General features: G+C 44.6%; 1 protein-coding gene across 12 annotated transcripts in view; it reads left to right on the plus strand.

Moving 5' to 3' along the window:
* Positions 1-23,993, plus strand: part of DMD (dystrophin) — a 2,510,493-nt gene that overhangs the window by 1,360,646 nt on the left and 1,125,854 nt on the right. For all 12 annotated transcript variants that reach the window (XM_033949686.1, XM_033949693.1, XM_033949692.1 and 9 more), the window contains one exon: positions 17,542-17,714. In XM_033949686.1, the coding sequence (XP_033805577.1) occupies positions 17,542-17,714 (173 nt within the window). The remainder of the gene's footprint in view (positions 1-17,541; positions 17,715-23,993) is intronic.

Genomic DNA, 23,993 nt, shown 5'->3' on the forward strand with positions numbered 1-23,993 from the left:
TGCGGAATCTCCAAAGAGTAGCAAGATTCCGGAACCCCATATAGTAGCAGCATTCCATGCGTAATTCCCCAAAGAGTAGCAAGATTCCAGCACCCCAAATAGTAGCAGCATTCCATGCGTAATCTCCAAAGAGTAGCAAGATTCCGGAACCCCATATAGTAGCAGCATTCCATGCGTAATTCCCCAAAGAGTAGCAAGATTCCAGCACCCCAAATAGTAGCAGCATTCCATGCGAAATCTCCAAAGAGTAGAAAGATTCCGGAACCCCTTATAGTAGCAGCATTCCATGCGGAATCTCCAAAGAGTAGCAAGATTCCAGAACCCCAAATAGTAGCAGCATTCCATGCGGAATCTCCAAAGAGTAGCAAGATTCCAGAAAGCCATATAGTAGCAGCATTCCATGCGTAATTCCCCAAAGAGTAGCAAGATTCCAGCACCCCAAATAGTAGCAGCATTCCATGCGGAATCTCCAAAGAGTAGCAAGATTCTGGAACCCCATATAGTAGCAGCATTCCATGCGGAATCTCCAAAGAGTAGCAAGATTCCGGAACCCCATATAGTAGCAGCATTCCATGCGTAATTCCCCAAAGAGTAGCAAGATTCCAGGCAGAATCTCAAACAAAAAAAAGATTCCAAATAGAATCTCAGAATAGCAACATTGCATGCTACTGATTCCAGGGCAAATAGTGGCTTTCCCCGTATATGAACATAAGAACAGCCATCCTGGGTCAGACCAATGGCCATCTAGCCCCATATCCTGTCTTCACAGAGGCCAATCCATGTCACAAGTACCTGGCAGAAGATTCTGGAACCCCAAATAGTAGCAACATTCCAGAATCTCAAAGAGCAGCAGCATTCCATGCAGAATCCCCAAAGAGTAACAACATTCCACATAGAATCCCCCAAAAGTAGCAAGATTCCAAGTTACGAAACCCAGGGCAAGCAGTGGCTTCCCCCATGTCTATCTCAATAGCAGAAGAATATAAGAATAGTTAACTGGATCAGACCAATGGTCCATCAAGCCCAGTATCCCGCCTCACAGAGGCCAAGCAAAGTCACAAGTACCTGGCAGAAGATTCCGGAACCCCAAATAGTAGCAACATTCCATAATCTCAAAGAATAGCAACATTCTGGAACCTCAAATAGTAGCAACATTCCATGCTACCGACCCCAGGCAAGCAGTGCCCTCCCCCATATCTGCCTCTTCAAAAGCAATGTCATACTGAGTCTGTCAGAGGGAGAGCAGACGCCGAAAGTTAGAGGTAAGGGGGAAGGAAAGGAGCATGCAGCGGGGAGAAGGGGGGGGGGACGGGAGACAGAGAAGAGGGTGGGGGAGGGGTGCTTCGCACCCTTGCTAAGCCACTGGGTGGACCTGCCTAAATCCAGATGCATCAGTGCTAGTATTTGAGAATCTAATTTTGGCAACGAGATGCTCAGTACATAGCATCAAGTCACCTACCTTGAGGCTTCAAGTTATAGAAAAGCCTCTAAATGTCTAGAGGAGTGAGATTAGCACCCAACAAATCCAGGCCCAGGATGTTGGATTTTAAATTTCAATATGTGCAATTTCCACATTGAAGCTCAAGGGAGGGCTAGTTTCAGTCTCAGTTAGGGCGCTAGTCTTTGACCTGCGGGTCGCCGCATGAGCGGACTGCTAGGCGTGATGGACCCAGCGGTGGCATTTCTTATGTTCTTATGAGTTTCAATCTGCTATACCTGGGCTAATGGAGGGTCACAGGGAGTATCAGTGAGAGAGGCAGGATTTGAACCCTGGCCTCACTGATTGTCTGATGCTCTGGGGGTGGTTGAACCAAGGTTTTTTTAGAATGGTATTGGTCCATTTTATTAACCTGGTCAAGCGGTGTAATTGCCCACCAAGATATCAGCAAAGATTGATCGGTTTGTGAAGTTCTGTAATTCAGGTCTTCGCGTGTACTAAGGTTCTGTGTCATTAGTGAGATACAAGACAGCCGCATTTGCATTTTATAAATGAAATTGAAGTTGCCGGATCATGCCTCTTCATTTAGAGAGCAAAGGCTGCAACCTGGCAGGAGAAGAAGCCGTGAAAGAGTAAATGAGAAGACTGCCTTGATCAAAACTGCCCTCAATATGATCTGTCAGTAATATAGAGGAAAAGCAACCCAGGGCTCACACAGCATCCGAGAATTAGATTTCTGCCGGGGCTCTCCTCTGCCTGTCACAAAAAGACAAATTCCAGTCTTGGAAAATGAACTGCACTTTGCAGTCTCTCGGCGCTATGATTTTTTTTTTTCTCTCTCTCTCTCTCTCTCCTTCAAGAGCAATGACACGGATTCGCTTCCCAAAGACTGTTATCGCGGCAGCCACTAATACGCTTTTCTCGTTCCCCTAATCCCTTTTTCCCAGAAATGAAAGTTGTGTGCACATCTGCTAAACAAGTTACAGGATCTCCCAAGGCCGTTGGGTACCAACATGTCTCAACGTCCTTTTCACCTTGCCAGAAATGACATAAAAGCAGATTTTCTGAAGTTTCAGAAGTAGTGACTTACATATGTCTAATCAGAGGTTTTGCTTCTCCTGGGGAGGGGAAGTGGGGGGGGGGGAGGACTGCCTTGAGAAACACAAAAGGAAGACCATGAATGGAAATGTGTCTAGTGGAAATGGTTAACATAATTTATTTATTTAAAAACTAGTCTTATAGCCCGTTACATTAACGGGTGTTAGAATATATGTGTGTGTGTCTGTCTTTATTTTTTTTTCTCTCTCCTTAGCCGCTTTCTGTATTTCTGTCTGTCATTTTTTTTTTTTCTTGGCTGTCCACTACCACCCCTTGCCTGCTCCCCCTGTCCATTCTCCCTTCCTTTTACCTCCCCTGTGTCCTCCACCACCCCATCACTGCTCACCTTATCCAGCAGAAGCCCTTCTCCCTTTGTTTTACCTCCCCCTGTCCATCATCACCTCCTTCCTGCTCCCCCTGTCCAGCAGTAGGCCTGTCTTCATTTTTCTGACCCCCCTCCCTGTTCATCAGCATCTCTTCTCCTGTCCATCAACCCCTTTTCTGTCCCTCCATTTCCGTGTGTTGCAGCATTTCCCTCCCACCCCACTTCCCTGTGCAGTATTTTCCTCCCCCCATACCTTCTTCCTGAACTCCACGACTCGGGTCGCCGCGGTGGACATCCGCCTCGGGGGGGGGGAGGAAGAGAGAGAGCGGAGAGAGTACGGTGCGCAAGGGAACGACGGCGGCGGGGACGTGCAACTTACAGGAAGGGAGGGAGGGAACGCAGGCGGGGATCGTGAGAGCCACCGCTGCGTCTTTCAACAGGGAGCAGGGCAGACCGTAAGCCGCGCATGCGCACTTCCTAGCTACAGCTCACGGAAAACGGACGCACGCATAGGAAGTGCGCCTGCGCGGCTTACCGTTTTATTATATTAGATGCATATACCGCATAATAAGTATGCGGTTTACAAAATTGCATGCATACATATTTAAGAAATGCTAAACATGTTTCAACAAGACAAATACAAGAACGCATTAACTAACGGTATCATTATTAAATTCATTCTACAAGATCCCATAAAATCATTTACAGGTTGAACAGAGAATAGCATCGGCGCAGAAAGGCATTGACAAGCAATTGCGTTTTCAACATTTTCTCAAGTTCATTCTCCTTTCACAGAATCGCAGAATACCGGGCAGCGCGTTCCAGAGCTTGGCGCCAGCCCCAATCTTTCCATGAGAGACTAACATCTTCCCCTCCAAAATGACTAACAGAATGAAGCAGTGGTTGCAGCAGATTTAAGATCTTGACGTTGGCACACAGAGCATTATTTCAGCTACAGCCTTCTTATCCTTCCAACTCGGGGCTCCTTTTACAAAGCTGCGTTTCCGTTTTTAGCGCACGCAGAGTTATAGCGTGCGCTCAATCCGCGCCACGCGGCTAGAACTAATGCCAGCTCAATGCTGGCGTTAAGGTCTAGCGTAGGCGGCATTATTCCACGCATTAAAGTCCTAACGTGGCATAGTAAAAGGAGCCCTTGGTGTTATTTTATGCCCCAAAACGTTTATTACGGTCTTTGTACGATAATAGGGTAGTCGTTCCTCATATCTCGAAGGCACATCTTGCGTCAACTAGAGATTGCGCATTCTTTTATTTAGTTCCACGGTTATGGAATAATTTGAGAAAAGAAGAATCGTACATAAACTTTAAAAGACACCTAAAAGCGCACTTTTTTCAATTGGCTTTCTCAAATTGATTAATTGAGTTTGGGACTATAATATGTATTTACATAGTGATTCATTTTTAACATGGGAAAAACAAATTTTTTTTCTACTGTATATTTTAATTATGGTTTACTGAGATTTGATTGTTTGTATTTTAAGAAAAAAATTTTTTTTTAAACTTTTGCTTTTTTTTCTTTTCTATCCTATTTTTAAATTGAATTCCTTTCCTGATGATTGTGTATTACAGGGGTGCTGACACTTTCTGGGCTTGTGAGCTACTTTTAAAATGACCAAGTCAAAATGATCTACCAACAATAAAATTTTAAAAAAACACAAAGCACACTGTACGCAGAGAAAATGTTAATTATCATTCATATTCCGTGGTTTTTTCAAAGAGGTCAAGGCAGATGACTCTATGCACTGTCACCTCAGTAACAACTATACAAAAATAGACAAATATACCCCCTTCCCTTTTTACTAAACCGCGATAGCAGTTTTTAGCGCAGGGAGCTACGTTGAATGCCCCGCATTGCTCTCAATGCTCATAGGCTCCAACTTTTTCTTTCTTTCTTTCTCCCTGCCTCCCTTTCTTTCTCTCTCTCTCCATGCCTCCTTTCTTTCTGACTCCCTTCTTTGTCTCCTTGCCTCCCTCCTTCTTTCTATCTCCCTACCTGCCCCCTTTCTTTCTTTCTCCCTGCCCTCCCCTAAGCCACTAGATTTGCCGCCGCCATCGGGGAACAGGCCCCCAAGCCACCGCCACCCTCAAGCTCTCCCTGTAGAAGCAGCGTGCTGACCAGCATTCTGCTCCCCGACGTCAATTCTGACGTCGGAGAGGAGTTCTGGGCCAATCAGGCAGCGATTGGCTGGCCCAGAACTTCCTCTCCGACATCATAATTGACATCGGGGAGCGGAATGCCGGTCGGTCCAATGCTTCTTGACGTGGTGGGGGACGTCAGGTAGAGGAAGGCTGATCGCCTGGTAGATCGGGACGGCAACACGAGTCTATCACGGAGCAGGGGATGGGCTCCGCGATCAACTCGCGTTGCCTTCCCAATCTACCAGTCGATCATGATTGACGTATTGAGCACCCCTGGTGTATTATATATTGTACACCGCTTGGATCCTTTTTTAGGCTGTTATGCGGTATAGAAAGTTTTTAATAAACATGCAGAATCAGAATTTATTTACCACTTAAAGGACAATTTCATCTCAAGCCATTGTAAAAAACAAAAACAAAACATAGAGGCCTTGATTCTCCAAAGCCCCCCTAAAGTTAGGCGCTGATATGGCGCGTCCTATAATTGAGCAATAGCACCTCACAATTGGCCTTAATAGGATTTATTTGAAAGAAAGGCACCTAACTCAAAATCTTGATTCTATATAAAGTTGGCGCCTACACTGAAAGTGGGTGTGGTTAGGAGGTGGATCATGGGTGCTTCCGTAGATACTGTACATTACAACACAGATTGAGCAATAATAATAATAATAAACTTTATTTTTGTATACCACCATACCAATGAGTTCTAGGCGGTTTACATCAAGAAAAGCTCCCAATTGAAACTACCCAGCCCCGCTGAAAAGCCCTATCCCACCCACCCAACATCAAATCTCCAGCTCATTCAACCCTACAGTCATGGCCACAGGCATTCGCAATCTAAACAAAACCTACACCCAACACCCACACTCCATCGACCTAGCAGCCACCACTTGGCACTCCAACATCCAATCCCTCTATAACAGCCTTGCTCAAACAAAAACAACACAAATAACCACCAACAAAACACTTGCCTCCTGGTACACCAGCGACCTCCAATCCATAAAGAGATCACTGAGGAAAGCAGAAAGAACCTGGATCAAACACCCAAATTCAGAATAACAAAACTCACTGGGAAAATACAGCCACTACCTACAAAGCCGCCATCCTAGAAGCAAAGAAAATTTACTACTCTCACATCCTACAGAAAGTCCCAGCTAGGTCCAAACAATTGTTCACCCTTACAAACCAACTCTTCATCAACGCCCAAGGAAAAAAACAAAACAATCTAACTGAACTTGATAGTGACTTCTTCCATTCCAAGGTACAAACCATCTGCAATAATCTGGACACCATCACCAGCACAAACCCCCCACCAGCATACCCCCAACCTAACCCCAATATTCCATCCTCTACCACCCTATCCCAATTTCACATGGCCACCCATGCTGAAGTTCTCGAAACCCTGAGAGAACTCAAGCCCTCCGGCACCATCCTCGGCCTCTGCCCATCCAGCCTCCTACTATCCACAGAAGACGCCATGGCAGAATCTATCCTTCCCATCATTAACTCCTCCCTCTCCACAGGGACAGTACCACTCGGCTGGAAGTCGGTTATTATCAAACCCACACTCAAGAAACCCACCCTCGACCCCAACAAACCCGGCAACTACTGACCAGTTTCCAACCTCCCATTTGTCTCCAAACTCCTAGAACGAATAGTGCTCTGCCGCTTACATCCTTTCATAGAAGAACAAGTAGTCCTGTCTCCTGCATAATCTGACTTCCAAAAAGGCCACAGAACAGAGTCAGTACTCCTGGATATCATAGATGACAGTTGGTCAATACTCGACAAAGGCAGCGATGCCTACTGGTCCTACTGGACCTCAGCGCTGCCTTTGACTCTGTCGACCATCACTTCCTCTTATCCAGACTTTGTGATCTCGGAATCAAGGACTCAGCCCTCCAGTGGTTCACCGCCTTCCTTCACCAAAGAACTCAAACAGTCCTACTAGGGCCGACCAAATATGATCCCAAACCTATCAAATACGGTGTTCCCCAAGGCGCCCTTCTATCCCCCCTCCTTTTTAATTTCTACATCAGATATGTCCTAGATATAGCCCAGAAGTACAACATCAAAATTCACTCTTACGCCGATGACATCCAGCTGCTCCTCCCACTAGGTGAAAACCGATTATTTCAAATTGCCAACCTCCAACACTGCCTCTCTGACATGAAAACCTGGATGACAAACAACAAACTACAGCTGAACGCCTCCAAGACCGAATGTTTATGGATCATAAAAAAAAGTACCAAATACACACACCCAAATGTATCATGGGACTCCACCTCACTAACAGTAGCAGATCAGATACGCAGCCTAGGAGTAACATTAGACGGCCATCTGTCCCTGTCCACCCACATATCTCAAAAAGCCTCCACATCCTTCTACCTCTGCCAACTGAGAAGAATCAAACTTTACATCTCCAAACCTGACCTAGCCCAACTCCTCTACGCCTGTGTTCTCTCCAGGATGGATTACTGTAACTCCCTATTTAATGGAATGGCCCAAAAAGATCTCAAACGTCTCCAGCGCATACAAAACACAGCAATCCGCCTCCTACACAACCTCAACTACCATGATCCTCCGCGCAGAGCACTGGCTCCCAATCAACCAACGCTGTGCTTTCAAGGCCTTGGTGATAGCACATAAAAGATTCTACACCACTACCCCAGCATACATAGGATCCAAGCTAACCCTGTACACCCCCACCCACCTCCTCCGCTCTGAAAAGGCGAAACGCCTATGTATCCTTCCAGGAAGGTCTCTCCTGTCGCAAACGCTCCTATAGCCACTTCATCCCCCATCTCTGGAACCAACTCCCCCCACAAATCAGATTACAGAACTCTCTGATGACCTTCCAGAAAGCAGTAAAGACCCTCCTCTTCAATTGAATTTCTAACTGCAAACTACCCCTTGACCCCCTTATATTCTCCCTCCTTTCTGCACTCTCCTGTACTTAAGTTGCTGTATAGTCTTTGAACTGTCCAAAATGTACTTAAGTTGCTGTATAGTCTTGTACTGTCCAAAATGTTTTCCATTGTGAATGTTGGCTTGTAACCCGTTCTGAGCTACTGGGAGGACGGGATAGAAATCAAAATAAATAAATAAAATCTGGACAATGTTGGAGAAGTGATGTTGTGAGGTAGAAGGTCCAGGGCCACATGGGTGACTGTGTGTGTAGTATCACTGAGGTGGCGAGCTGTTTGTAGGCTCAGGGGTCATTTTCTGTGTTGAATATGATGTCGAAGAGATTAGGGTGTGGGTTTTTTTTTTTTTCCAGATAGTTCTGTTCAGATTTTGGTGGTCTCAGTCCTGCTCTAGTCCGGCTCAGCCCTGAAACTGTGGCGGTCAAGATTGAATAGTTATAGATTAAGTTCGAGTTTTTGTAAAAAAAAAAAAAAAAGACATTTCTGGTGACAAAATGTTGGAATTCCAACTTTTAAATTAATTTATCCGAAGGAAGTCCATTGATTCTGGCTGAATTGAGAAACTGTTGGATGCTAAGACCAATGATGGGTTTTGGTTTTTTTTTTCATTTTTGGTTGGGGGGATGTCATGTTTTATGTGAAAAGGGTATTTCAATGTCTTGCTTCCATATAAATATAGCTATCCTGAAAATGTGGTTGTAATAAATTGAGTGGCTCAGGAGATAAAGTATAATAGACTGAAAAAATGGGTAGTGAAGCATCACAGCATTTTCCTTCACATTCTCCTCTAGAAGTCCTTGCTTCTCCTTCTGCATACTACCACACTTTTCAGAATCACTACCCTGAAAATTTATGACCAGCAGTGTTTTGGGGATCAGAGGGGTTTTTTTTAGGGGTGGGTTGTTTGGGGGGTTTTTGGGGAGAGGGAGTTGCTTTGTGCTATCAACAGTTTACGGTAGAAGGAGTATTCAATCTTCATGTGGATGTCCAGAGCTTTGTGGATGCCATGGAAGATCTGTAGATGTTTCAGTTGATAGCAGATCCCACCCACACACCAAATAAGTCATACTTTGACTTTATTATTTTCGTCTGCTGATTGTCGATGTTGGTCCCCTTCACGTTGGGTTTGACAGTATGAAGTCTTCAGTGAGCGAGATTGTTGAGAATATGGGCAGAAAAATTTCAAGAGGAAAGGTTGATATGTCACAGTTGAATATAAAACCTGGAGGTGACGTGTGATTGGAGGAGATGGGTTTTTGAATGATTGGGTGATAGCATGATGGAGGAGGTCTTGAATGACATAGGCCTCTTGCGTTGTTGAGTTGTGTGCAGGTGGGGGTGGGGGACATAGCATTGTAATCTTGGGACCCAAACCTTGAAATTTACTGCTGCCCCTAAGATTGACGCATAGTCATGCTTGCGAGCAGGTCAAAATTGTGATTTCTAGGTTTTCTTCGAAAGATTTGGAGTCCCAATTAGAAATAAGGAATATACATGTGAATTGTGCTCTCTCTCTCCTCTCAACACCCTCTTGCCATATGCACAGATTTGGGTTTCATATGTGCATATCTCAGTTTCATAAAGTGGGGACTTAGATAATCAGAACAGAGCCTAGCTACACCTTGTTCTGGAAGAAATTGAAACCCCTTCTCTTTGACACCTAAACATTAATTGAATCTCAATCTATGCCCTCCCCACTTGTAACTCTCTTCCCCTTCTCCTCCCCTTCCCTCCTTCCTTCCTGCTCTGACCTCTTCTACCTTCTTCTCTCTGTAAGTCGCCTTGTGCCTGCATAGGTATGTGCGACACACAAATAGAAGATTAGATTAGATTTATGCAAGATAACACTGCTTAAACAAGTGAGAGCTAGTTCTATGTATGTTTTAAGCTTGAATAGGCTGTTTAAAATGAGGGCTTGTATGTGATGATCTTAAGATGGCCAAACAGGTTGAAATGATGAAGGTAAAAGCTAGAAGGATGCTAGTGCATAAGGAGAGGTATGGCCAGTAAGAAAAAGGAGATATTGATACCCCTGTATAAAGACTCTGGTGAGACCTCATTTAGAATATTGTCTATAATTCTGGAGAGCACACCTTCAAAAAAATATAAACAGGATGGAGTCAATCCAGAGGAAGACAACTGAAATGGTCGCTGTTCTTCGTCATAAAGCATATGGAGACAGCCTTAAAGATCTCAATATGTATACTTTAGAGGAAAGGTGGGAGAGGGGTGATATGATGGAGACGTTTAAATACCTTTGTGGAATAAATGCGCATGAGTTGAGTCTCTTTTATTTGATAGGAAACTCTAGAACAGGGGTGTCCAACCTTTTGGCTTCCCTGGGCCGCATTGTCCCCAAAATATTTTTCAGGAACTGCACAAACATGCAAATGCTGCAGCAAAACAGAGGAGGGAGCCGGCAAGACAGTAAACACCCGGAGGCAGCAGAGGAAAACACTGCATCGCCCTCGACCGAGGCTGCACAAAATACTTCACGGGGCCGCAGGTTGGACACCCCTGCTCTAGAATGAGGAGGCATAGAATGAAGATGGAAGGGGATAGTTTTGGAAGTAACCCCAGCAAATACATTTTCACGGAAAGGGTGGTGAATGTGCGGAACGGTCTCACGGTGAAGACAGAAATGATATTTGAACTCAAGAAAGCTTGGGACAAGTACTTTGGATCTCTAAAGGAATTGAAGGGATAGTAGATGGCATGGATGGGCCATATGGTCTTTATCTGCCTTCATTTGTCTCTGTTTCTGTAATCCACAAGTACTACAAAATAAGCCTGTTTGGTGATCTGTGTTTGTGTCGAAGGAACTTCTTTGGTAAACTGGACTTTTGTCTTTTTATAATGTTTACGATTATTTATCTCTAGAAAAATAGAGGACAGAGGAAATAAGTTCAAATGTTCAAATAAACTAAACTAAGCTAAAACATAGTTTTATAAACCGGGTCATCAACCAATTTGGAGCTGGACTCGGTTAACATTAAGAAAAGGAAAAATGCAAAAGTACTAGACGAGAAAAGAACTAAAGCAGGAGAGGTAGAAGTAGTTAATTTCAAAGTGCTTGGCGAACAGAATTGTCTTCAAAGCCTTCCTGAATGATAAGAAGGGGCCTAAGCTTCTTAACGAGATCGGCAAGTTATTCCAGAACGCTGTCAATTTGAAGGAGAAAGAACGACTCAATTGCTTAATAGGTTTACTTTTATCCCTAAGAGAGGGAAAGGAGAGTTTTCACTTCTGAGAGCTTCTGGCCAGGTGAGATCTACACACATTCCAGTCCAAGGGGACAAGAGTGGTAAAGAAGCCAAATAAAATCTTAAATGCAATACAGATGCATTTAAATTGAATTCTCAAGTGAACTGGGAGCCAGTGTAGTTCTCTGAGCAATGGGGACACAGGGTCAAATTTACTCTTGCCAAAAATGAGTCTGGCAGCGGTATTCTGTATCAGCTGGAGTCTCTGCAGACTAGCCTTGGATAAGCCCATGTGCATTGAATTGCAGTAGTCCAGACGTGCTAGAATGATTGATCGAACCAAGACGGAGAAATGCTGTTGATGAAAAAGCACTCGAACTTTCCGCAAAACACGGAGAATGAATAAACTTTTTTTTTTTTTTTTACAAGAGAATTAACTATTTTTCAGTGGAATGGAGGTTTATAACAAAAGGTAATGGTATGATTTTCAAAGGGTGGTAATCCCAGCTATGTCCATTACAAAAAAAAGCTTATGTACAGGAAAGGTACCAGACCCATGGAGAATCCATTGGATAAGCTCAGAAGCTACTGATCAGGCTCTGTGGTATTGCATTAGAGATAGAGAAAGAGGTTTTATAGGTTGGGGGGGGGGGTGATTTGATGTATTAATTTGTAGCCTGCTTATCTGTATAAGTTTAGCATGTACCTGTCGGTGGGCAGATTCACAGCTCTCTCCGTATTTGCAGTGGAATATTTTCTATGAATTTCCTCAGTCCCTTGTGCTTGCGGGATAACTGGTAACTCTTCTAAGAATCCCTTTTTTATTGCCATTTCAATAAAGTTGCAGGACTAGACTCCACAAACAGCATTGCATAAAAGCAGACTCTGGTTCTTCAGTTTGCTTCTCTGAAGGCGATTTCCAGCTCTTTACGTTGCTCTGTCCTGGCTGCAACATTGACCAAAAAAAAATCACCACTTTGTGGTCTACTGAAGGGATCCCTTTTGCTAAGCAGCATAAAAAGTGGCCTTAGCTAGGGGTGTGGACTGCCCCGGGAGCCGTGTCTGTGGGGATGCCGACACCTCTCTGGCCCGCCAGGCCATGCCATGCTCACGCCATCCCACCCCGTACCTCTGTCAATTTTCGCTAGCACAAGCAACTTCTCCTGCCTGTTGCTCATGCCATTCTGATTGCCCTCTGAATCACTTCCGGGTCACAGGACCAGGAAGTGACATGAGAGGGAAATCCAACACAGGCGCAAGGAGCATGCTGGAAAAGTCACTCACGGTGGTGCAGATGCAGAGGGACGGGGGAAAAGGGAGAGCAGGAGTATGGAATGGGGGGGGGGGCAGGAAGGAGCAGGGGGCGTGGAGAGGAGGGTAAGGGAGGTGGGGCACCATTGCCCCAGATGCCTCCTACTCTTTCTACACCACTGACCTTAGCATGCCATGAGCAGGTTGTTCCTGTCCGTTAAGGCCATTTTTACCATGACTGGAAAATAGCTGATTTCTATCTTTTGTCTTAATGGCCACATGCTAATTTATTTATTTAAAAAAGTATATACCGCATGTGGTTTCCATACCACATACATAAAATCTTGTTTCCCTGCAATTTCCATATATAACATAGACATGTCTAAACAACATTGTTATAAATAGGGATAGAGCGCAAATTCAATCAATTCAGAGATACATAAGAACATAAGCAATGCCTCCTCTGGGTCAGACCTGAAGTCCATCGTGCCCAACAGCCCGCTCACGCGGCGGCCCAACAGGTCCAGGACCTGTGTAGTAATCCTCTTTCTATACCCTTCTATCCCCTTTTCCAGCAGGACATTGTCCAATCCTTTCTTGAACCCCAGTACCATACTCTGCCCTATTACGCTCTCTGGAAGCGCATTCCAGGTGTCCACCACACGTTGGTTAAAGAAGAACATCCTAACATTGGTTTTGAATCTGTCCCCTTTCAACTTTTCTGAATGCCCTCTTGTTCTTTGATTCTTTGAAAGTTTGAAGAATCTGTCCCTCTCCACTCTCTCTATGCCACTCATGATCTTGTAAGTCTCTATCATATCCCCTCTAAGTCTCCTCTTCTCCAGGGAAAAGAGACCCAGTTTCTCCAATCTCTCAGCGTATGAGAGGTTTTCCATCCCTTTTATCAAGCATGTCGCTCTCCTCTGAACCCTCTCGAGTAACGCCATATCCTTCCTAAGGTACGGAGACCAATATTGGACGCAGTATTCCAGATGCGGGCGCACCATCGCCCGATACAACGGCAGGATAACTTCTTTTGTCCTGGTTGTAATACCCTTCTTGATTATACCTAGCATTCTATTTGCTTTCTTAGCGGCCGCTGCGCACTGTGCCGTCGGCTTCATTGTCATGTCCACCATTACCCCCAAGTCCCTTTCTTGGGTACTCTCAGTCAATAACATCCCTCCCATCGTATAATTGTACCTCAGGTTTCTGCTTCCTACACGTAATACTTTACATTTCTCAACGTTGAACTTCATCTGCCATCTTGTCGCCAATTCCCCTAGTTTGTTCAAGTCCCTTTGCAATTCTTCGCAATCCTCTTTAGTCCGAGCTCCACTAAATAGTTTAGTGTCATCCACAAATTTTATTATCTCACACTTCGTCCCTGTTTCTAGATCATTTATGAATATATTAAACAGCAGCGGCCCATGTACCAAGCCCTGTGGGACCCCACTCGTGACCCTCCTCCAGTCCGAGTAGTGGCCCTTTACTTCTACCCTCTGTTTCCTATCCACCAACCAGTTTCTGATCCATCTATGTACATCTCCTTCCACCCCATGGTTCTTCAGTTTCCGCAGTAGACGTTCATGGGGCACCTTGTCAAAGGCTTTTTGGAAGTCTAGGTATATGATGTCTATGGGGTCTCCTCTGCCCATTCATTTGTTAATTCCTTTGAAGAAGTGCAATAAGTTCGTTAGGCACAATCTCCCCTTGCAGAATCCATGTTGGCTGGTTATCAGAAGTTTGTTTCTTTCAAAATGTTCATCGATATTGTCTTTTATCAGTGCTTCCGCCATTTTCACCGGAACCGAGGTCAGACTCACCGGTCTGTAGTTTCCCGGGTCACCTCTTGATCTCTTTTTAAAGATGGGCGTAACATTGGTTATCTTCCAATCCTCCGTGATCACGCCTGTTTTCAGGGATAGGTTGCAAATTTGCTGCAGTAGTTCTGCTGTTTCCTCCTTTAGTTCCTTCAGAACCCTTGGATGGATTCTGTCCAGACCCATGGATTTGTCAGTTTTTAATTTTTCTATCTGCCTGCATATGTCTTCAAGGCTCACTTCCATGGATGTTAATTTTTCTGCTTGATCTCCATTGAAGATTTGCTCAGACGTCGGAGGGGTGGGTGGAGTTATTTCTCGCCTCTGCCCTTCTCTGTGCCTTGCCTGCCTTTCTGTCCTCTCCCCTCCGCTCTCTCTCTGCCTACCACATGCTCACCTGCTTCAGCCCAGCTGCCTCCTGACTCTCCTGGCTGCCTCCGAAGCTAGCTGCAGTGGTCTCTGCGCCGTTGGCTCCTCCCCTTTTATGGGGGACCGTGGGAAGGGGGCGGCAAGGGACTAAGGGAGCAGAGGGTTGAAATATATTTCTTTCAGGTAGCATTTGACAACAGGTAGTTCTATAGAAAATGAACTGCCACTTACTGGGACAAGCCACTGATTTTCTTTAAATGGTGAGAACAGGACCCGATATGGGGTCAGCTTTGGGGGAGGGGTGTGCTGCGAGGCAGACAGCTTTGCTTGGGGGGGCAAGACAGAAGGGGGGCCACGGAGACACAGTCAGGGACGAACTGGAGAGGGAGAGGGAAAGGGGGCTGCTTTGGGGGAGGGGTGTGCTGGGAGGCAGACAGCTTTGCTTGGTGGGGGTAAGACAGAAGGGGGGCCACGGAGAGACAGGGAGGAACTGGAGGGGGAGAGGGAAAGGCGGCTGCTTTGGGGGGAGGGGTGTATTGGGAGGCAGACAGCTTTGCTTTGGGGAGGGAGACAGAAGGGGGCCACAGAGAGACAGTCAGGGAGGAACTGGAGGGGGAGAGGGAAAGGGGGCTGCTTTCTAGCACCTGTTAATGTAACGGGCTTTAACACTAGTACATATATAATAGTGTACATAAGAACATAAGTATCGCCTCTACTGAGTCAGACCACAGGACCTGTAAGTTATCTATTACTCTAACGCATTTTGTATTGCATAGTACCCCTCTATTTGTACCCCTCAATCCCCTTTTCCTTCAGGAACTTGTCCAGTCCCATTTTGAAACCCACAATCCCACTTTGTTCTACCACTTCCTCTGGAAGCGCATTCCAGGTGTCCACCACCCTCTGAGTGAAGAAGAACTTCCTGGCATTTGTTCTGAATCTGTCTCCCTTCAACTTTTCCGAGGGCCCTCTAGTTTTTGTTTCCCCGGCCAGTCTGAAGAATCTGTCCCTCTCTACTTTCTCTATACCCTTCATGATCTTGTAAGTTTCTATCATATCCCCTCTAAGTCTCCACTTTTCTAGGGAGAAGAGCCCCAGCTTCTCCAATCTCTCAGCATATGAAAGGTTCTCCATGCCCTTTATCATTTGTAATAATGCAAATACAAACCTGATACTCTAGTCAAGTATTTAGGAGGCTGACGACAATCACAGTGGAATCCATCTGAATCTGTTCCAGATGTCTTTGGAAACCGTTCTGAATTGACTCCTCCGGTAATTAGCAGCAATATACGAGAAGAAGCTTCTGATAAGGATAAAGACAAAAATCTAAGAAAAGTTAAGAACCTACAACATGTAGTTTCTGTAGACTTGAAGGACACAAACTTGTTTCTTTTGTGTTTTTGAAAATATTAAATGATTAGAAAGACACAGAATGAGTAAGATTAAACTTGTACTGTACTGAAGTTGACAGAGAGATGGAAGGAGACTTGGTGTTATTCTCTCAGATCAGTAAAATTTGATTTCTTTTATCAAAGGCAGCAAGATGAATCGGCCTAAGTAAATAACGTTGACTTAAATTTGTTCCCTCTTTGATGTAAAATGCAGTGAGATGTTTGGAAGGAAAATATTCCATAGATACGTAATCTGTGTTTACATAAAATTTAGTCAGTTTTATTTTGGGACACAGAAGGAAGGGAGGTAGCACAAATTTCGGACAAAGGAGGAAAGGGAGGAGGGAGGGAGCATGAACTTGGGACACAGAAATGAGGGAGAGAGGGGAGCGTGAACTTGGGATATAGGATGGAAGAATGGAGGGAGGGAGGGAAAGAATTGCTGAGGTGGGGGAATAGAAAGGGGGAATTGTTGGGCGTAGGGAGGGAGAGAGAAATATTGGACATGGTGGTGGGAGAGGGCTGAGGTACAGATGAGAGGGAGAAATGTTGGATGTGGTGGTGGGACGGATAAAAAACAAAAGTAAGTGAAACCTCCTGTCTTTGCTTTCTATTTAAACTACAGTACTTTATTTTGAGGACTGTTTCTTTAATGTTTCATGTTTTTATGGACTTTGTACTGTACAGGATCTGAGTTATGTACGAATTCAACTTAAGATCAAAAATGTAACTCGTCCCTTGCTCGGGGACTGCCTGTACTGCTCAAACATTTCAAAGTTGCTCTAATTCAGATTTCTGTGTGTATTTCCATGTGTCCAGGAGTTAGGGTTGCCCCGGACATGTCCTCCTTTCTGAGCACACGTCTGGACGACTTTTCAAAACCTGGCACTTTGTCTGGGTTTAGAAAAGCTTCCTCGAAATCGCGTCGGGCAGGACGGCATCCGTGCATGCAGGGATGACCTCCTGCCTGATGAGAGCAGGCAGTGGTGGGCGGGGGCGGGACTGGGCAGACCTGGGGGGAGGGTCTAGGGCAGTGGTCTCAAACTCAAACCCTTTGCAGGGCCACATTTTGGATTTGTTGGTACTTGGAGGGCCACAGAAAAAAATAGTTAATATCTTATTAAAGAAATGACAATTTTGCATGAGGTAAAACTCTTTATAGTTTATAAATCTTTCCTTTTGGCTAAGTCTTAATAATAATATTGTCATTTATAGCTAAAGAGACATATGATCAAGAAACGGTTTTATTTTGCTTTTGTGATTATGATAAACATACCGAGGGCCTCAAAATAGTACCAGGCGGGCCGCGAGTTTGAGACCACTGGTCTAGGGGGTCTGGATTTTACTAAAGTAAAATCTATTAGCCCTACAACATGGCGCAAACAATTAACTTGAAGGCCTCACACACAGTGTCAAGTCTGATCCTAAATGTAATAAAATGCAAAGAAATGAAAACAAAAGCCAACATTGGAGGTACTTAGAGCATGACAGTCACTTCCATCTGCTTTCGTTGCTCCCTCTGATGTCTTATTTCCTGTCTAAAAATCTTGACGTTGCAGAATGTGAAGGACAGCCTGGGGAGGCTTTCAGGCCCCCTGGAGGCCACGCGGAAGAAAAAGACAGCGGTTCTGAAAACGGCTTTACCTGCTGAAACTGTGAAGATACAAGACGCCCTGTCTCAGCTGGATCTCGAATGGGACAAAGTGAACAAGTTGTACCGAGACCGTCAAGCGTGAGTACCTTTCGCTTTGCTAACGACACTCTGTGGGATGACAAATTGGGGTCCCATAGATATAGGCTGTAGATATGGACCAAGCATCCACCTTGGGAGGCAGAATTTGTAGACGGACGCAACACGGTGATGTCATTACGTCGCGTCCGTGCATGCGCTGATGCCGTCTGGGGGCAGGGCGGAACGGGGTGTGACACAGGCAGAACTGGGCGGGCCTGGGGGGGGGGCACACGCATAATCTGTCATTGCACTCGCATGCTATGCCTTGCAAGAGTCATTAGAACCAGGTTGATACAAGGGCAATATTCAAATAGAAATATCTGGAAACCTACTGCAGTGATCCAGAAAGTTACCTTAGCTACCACCGTCCGAGGCCATGTCATAGCTCTGTCCAAACAATTCAGCTCTGCCCGTAATCTGGATGCCATCACAGAACATCTGGATTTTATTAAAACACCGTGGCCGACTGTGGCTGTTGGATGTCAGGCTGCACAATTACAAAGCCATTAAAATAAAAGTTGGTTTGACTGATTTGCACAACACAGTCTGCACTTTCAGCATGAAAGAACAGTTAGAGAGAGATGCCAAAAGTAATTACGAAGAGGAATTCATTGCGTGTGACTCGGTCCTTGGTGGAAGCCTCCGTTTGCAGCCATGAGCTGCATTGGATAAGCATCTTCCAACTTCGCTTGGCACGATGGGGATTGTTTGTGGAAGGAAGTCCCTTTAGACATTTTCCACTTTGCCAAAAGTTTATAATCAGCCGTCGAGCCTTAGCATTTGCAATTACCAATAACACCCCCCCATAAAAACATCTTAGCAACTGCCAATGCCTGGCAGGAAATCTGTTGATGCCCTGTATTTTAAAACTAATCGGATGTTTAATCAGAATATATTGCATGGCATATGGGATTAATGATGCCAAATTTTGAATTATTCTTACTGTCATATAACCAAACACTTCCTATAACTCTTGTGACATCAGACCAGCCATAGACTATTAATATTATTTAATAGTAAGCCAAGTTTTTAGATATCATCAGCACCAAAAAAGCTGGAGACAGTTAACAATAGAAGTAAAATACAACAGTAGCCCACATGAAATAAGTTATATAACGGAGGGGGGAGGGGGTTCCCACATTTTTTACTGGATTTTAAAAGATTAACAAAGTATGAAACACACAGGAAGATGTCAAAGAGAAAAATATAGATTGTAGCAATCAGGTTTATATTATTATCATTAAACACAGCAGACAATTAGAACATTATAGGAGTATCTTTTAAGTAACGGTCAAAGGGCGACCAAATATGGTGCTGCGCATAGGTTGAAAGAGGATATAGGGCTCCTTTCACTAAGGTTCGCTAGGGTTTTTAGTGCACGCTAACCCTGCGCTAGGGGGCTAGAACTCACGCCAGCTCAATAGTTTTTCAATAGCGGTATGATTTTAAGGTATTTTTAAGTCAATTGTATTTCGCTTACTGATTGTACCGTTCTTCTACATGTGAACCGCCTAGAACTATGTGGTGTGGGCGTAATGCGTAATGAATACCAACTGAAATCAACATATCGATTAGTTTCGGATTACCAGAACAATCTCCAAACCAACGATGTAAGGATTGCAGAATAATAGCATCAAACGATCACGTCCCACCTCTTTTGATCAATGCTCACTGGCTGCCTTTAGATCATCGAATTTCCTATAAAATAATGTTACCGACTTACAAGACCAAAACTTCCGGCCAACCTGATTTGATTAACAGGCTATTAATCCCCCATCCCCCCATCGTACATTGCGTTCATCTAATCAAAACTTGCTATCCATCCCCTCTTTAAGATACGTTAACACTCTGCGCACTAGCATTTTTTCTGTCACGGCCCCCACCATCTGGAATTCAGCACCAAATTATATAAGAGAAATGACATCCCTTGACAAATTTAAAAGTAACTTGAAGGCCTTTCTTTTTGGTGTATAATAGTCCTTCTAAGGACGGCAATGGAAATCTGTTCCTTGCCATTTTTTAATCAAGTTAGCTTATTTGACATTGCTCTAGACCACTGGTTCCCAACCCTATCCTGGAGGACCACCAGGCCAATCGGGTTTTCAGGCTAGCCCTAATGAATATGCATGAGAGAGATTTGCATATAATAAAAATGAGAGGCATGCAAATCTGCTCCATGCATATTCATTAGGGCTATCCTGAAAACCTGATTGGCCTGGTGGTCCTCCAGGACAGGGTTGGGAACCACTGCTCTAGACCAGGGCTGCCCAAGTCCGGTCCTCGAGATCTACTGGCAGGCCAGGTTTTCAGGATATCCGCAATGAATATGCATGAGAGAGATTTGCATACCAAGAAGCCAGTGCAGGCAAATCTCTCTCATGCATATTCATTGCGGATGTACACAAAACCTGGCCTGCCAGTAGATCTCGAGGACCGGACTTGGGCAGCCCTGTTCTAGACTATTTATATTTTGTCCACCTTCCTTTTGTTTTGGTCCCTCTTCCCCTCTCTTTCTCTTTATGCAAATTGTATTTCTGCCCATTTCCATCCTGTATTGGTAAGTTAATGTTTGTCAGTGTGTTTGACTGTTTGTAGCATTATTTGTTATTTGTTTCTAATGTACGTTGTTATTATACTTTACTTAACATAGTAAATGACAGCAGATAAAGACCTAAATGGTCCATCCAGTCTGCCCATAAGTTAAATCCATTCAAAAATGCACCATTTTCCTCTCCACCACTTCCCTCAGGAAGGCATTCCAGGCATTTACCACCCTCTCCATGAAGAAGAATTTCTCCTCTGGTTTTACCATTTCTTCTTCTCTGAAAAAGATTTGGTTCTATAATAATACATTTCAAGTATTTAAACGTCTGTATCATATCTCCCCTGTCCCTCCTCTCCTCCAGAGTAGACATATTTAGATCTTCCAGTCTTTTCTTATACTTCTTTTCGTTCAAACCCCTTACCATTTTTGTCACCTTCCTCTGGACCACTTCAAGTCTTTTTATATCCTTCACCAGATACGGCCTCCAGAATTGAACACAATACTCCAAGTGCTGCCTCACTAATGACCTATACAGGGGTACCGCTTTCAACTTTAATAAGGCGGTATATCAAATCTTTAAATAAACCTCAAACCTGATATTTCAGAGGTACAGTTAGTAATGCTTTTGATGGTGTCAGGTCAAAAGCGCGCCGGGACAAAGGCGTGCCCAGACAATTGAGTGCAGCGCGGAGGCGCGCACCGCTCAAAATTACTGTTTTTAGGGCTCCGACGGGGGTGTGGGGGGGGGAACCCCCCACTTTACTTAATGGACATCGTGCCGCGTTATGGGGGCATTGTGGGGGGCTTGGGGGGTTGTAACCCCCCATATTTTACTGAAAACTTCACTTTTTCCCTGTTTTTAGGGAAAAAGTTAAGTTTACAGTAAAATGTGGAGGGTTACAACTCCCCGAACCCCCCATAACGCCAGCGTAATGTCTATTAAGTAAAGTGGGGGGGTTCCCCAACAAAACCCCCCGTCGGAGCCCCTAAAAACAGTAATTTTGAGCGGTGCGCGCCTCCGCGCTGCGCTCAATTGTCGGGGCGCGCCTTTGTCTTTTGCGCCGTTGTCTATGAACCGGTTTTGATAGTTACCCTAATTTTCTTTCAAACTGGACAGATTGCATCACATTCAAAACGCATGTGTGGTAACGTGCCTGATGAGGCTGAGCAATGCCAGCAATTGTCCTCTTCAAGAAGTTTGGCCGTTCCACATTGCATTCCACATTAGGAAAGATAAGGTCTATTAGTTTGGGGGTCAAAAGATTTTTCATTCAGATTGTGATAAGGAGATATTAAATTTTTGTGACCATTTAGCTTGAGCTTCAATGGAAAATACATCGTGAAAGTCACAGAGTTGATTATATAAAGTAGAAATAGCTTTACCTTCAGTATTTATTATCTTACTACATCTCTTAATACATGATTCGGTGACGGGATAATCGCATGCCAGACACCAGCGCGCCGACGATCCAGCGCTGACAATCCAGCGCATGAAAGAAGCGCGCCACCGAAAAAATTATTTTTAAAGAGCTCTGACGGGGGGGGGGGGGAACCCCCCACTTTAATGCATAGTGTATGCGCTGCCATTAGGGGTGTGTGGGGGGTGCAACCCCCCACATTGTAGAGAAAACGGAACCTTTCCTGAAAAAAATCGGAAAAAGTTCAGTTTTCTCGACAATGTGGGGGGTTGCACCTCCCCCAACAGCAGCGCGAATGCTATGCATTAAAGTGGGGGGGGGGTTTCCCCCCACACACCCCTGTCGGCGCTCTTTAAAAATAAGTTTTTTGGAGGCTTTTGACGGAGCACTTTTTTCTTGCGCTGAATTGTCAGTGCTGGATTGTCGGCACGCTGGTGTCTTGCGCGCCACTGACTATGAACCCATGATTCAGTAGAAAATTGCATTATATAACAGTTTATAACAAAAATAATATGCGTTAACAAAAAATTACATCAGATATTTTTTAAAAAGACCAAAGAGTGCATCAAATATACACACGCACAAAAAAAACACGCTACTAGCAATGATAGGTGGAACAATCAAACTCAATTTACGAAACAGCCAAGTTTTTCATAACTCAAATAATAGAAACATAGGGCTCCTTTTAGCGCGTGCTACACAAAAAATACTAATGCAAGATCTATGGAGGCATTAGCGTATAGCGTGTGGCAATGTAGCACATGCTAAGTGCGCGCTAAATCCACTAGCACAGCTTAATAAAAGGAGCCCATTGAAACACGATGACGGATAAAGGCCAAATGAACCATCCAGTCTGTCTGTCTGCAACATCCACTATCTCCTCCTCTCCCTATTGGCTAAGGCTCTTAACATTTGCATCTCCTCTCCCTATTGGCTAAGGCACTTTATACCTGCATTGTGATGTCATAGAACTTTATGGTTATAGAAACATGATGGCAGATAAAGGCCAAATGAGCCATCCAGAGCATCCACTAGCTCCTCCTCTCCCTATTGGCTAAGGCTCTTAACATTTGCATCTCCTCTCCCTATTGGCTAAGGCTCTTTACACCTGCATTGTGATGTCATAGAACTTTATGGTTATAGAAACATGATGGCAGATAAAGGCCAAATGACCCATCCAGAGCATCCACTAGCTCCTCCTCTCCCTATTGGCTAAAGCTCTTAACATTTGCATCTCCTCTCCCTATTGGCTATGGCTCTTTACACCTGCATTGTGAGGTCATAGAACTTTATGATTATAGAAACATAATAGCATGATGGCAGATAAGTAACCATTATCTCTTCCTCTCTCTCTGAGAGATCCCACGTGCCTATCCCAAGCCCTCTTGAATTCAGACACAGTTTTTATCTCCACCACCTCTTCTGGGAGACTGTTCCACGCATCTACCACCCTCAGATTACTCCGGAGCCTATCACCTCCTAACTTCATCCTATGACCTCTCATTGCAGGGTTTCCTTTCAAATAATCATAATCATTGCATCGAATTCGGTAAATTAATTACCCCATCCAAAACTAATTTCCTACGGGGCTGTAAAAAGGAAACCCTGCTAACGTGCCTTGTTTCTAGCAAATTTGCCTCTGAATCTTGTCAGGCACTGTGATCTGTCATGTTCTGCTACAGTGTGACCTCGTCTTAACCAGCTGCCTGTTCAAACGTGTCCCACTCGATCTGCCATAGAGAAAGGACTATCGTAATGGTTTTAAGAACAGGCAGCCAGAAAAATGTTAGTGGAGGGGTTTTGGACTGGTTTTTTTTTTGTCCCCAAAAATGCCATTATTAGTTTATTCTCTTTACATATAGGGCTGGGTTCAGTAAATTGTGCCATTTGACAGGGGCCGGGAAAAATCGACATTCAGCCGTTTTCTATAAAGGGGGCTTCGGAGTGAGCCAGTGGGGATTCTGCGTCCAACTTAGTTCAGCTGAAACCTGCTGTAAATCCTGGCACAGAAGTTGGGTTCCAGATCCTTGGAATTGTAGCGCATTGTGCACATCTTTTGAGCATGTGCCTGCCCCTCCCCCAGCCACGCTTCCTTTAAGGTGGCACGCTACGGGATGCAGCATGAGGCACGTGGAACCCGTAATTGGTGCCAAATTACATCAATAATTGATAGCATCCACTGGTTCACGTAGATGCATAAGCTGCTTCCAATTCCAAGCTCCAACCCACCTGCTAAGCACCAATGTCTCTCTGTAATTCCCCCACCCAATGCACCTTCTTGTCCAGTTTGTCTGTCCTGACTAGACTGCAAGATCT

The sequence above is a fragment of the Geotrypetes seraphini genome, chromosome 6 (assembly GCF_902459505.1).
Source record: "Geotrypetes seraphini chromosome 6, aGeoSer1.1, whole genome shotgun sequence".
In the NCBI taxonomy this organism is placed as follows: domain Eukaryota; kingdom Metazoa; phylum Chordata; class Amphibia; order Gymnophiona; family Dermophiidae; genus Geotrypetes; species Geotrypetes seraphini.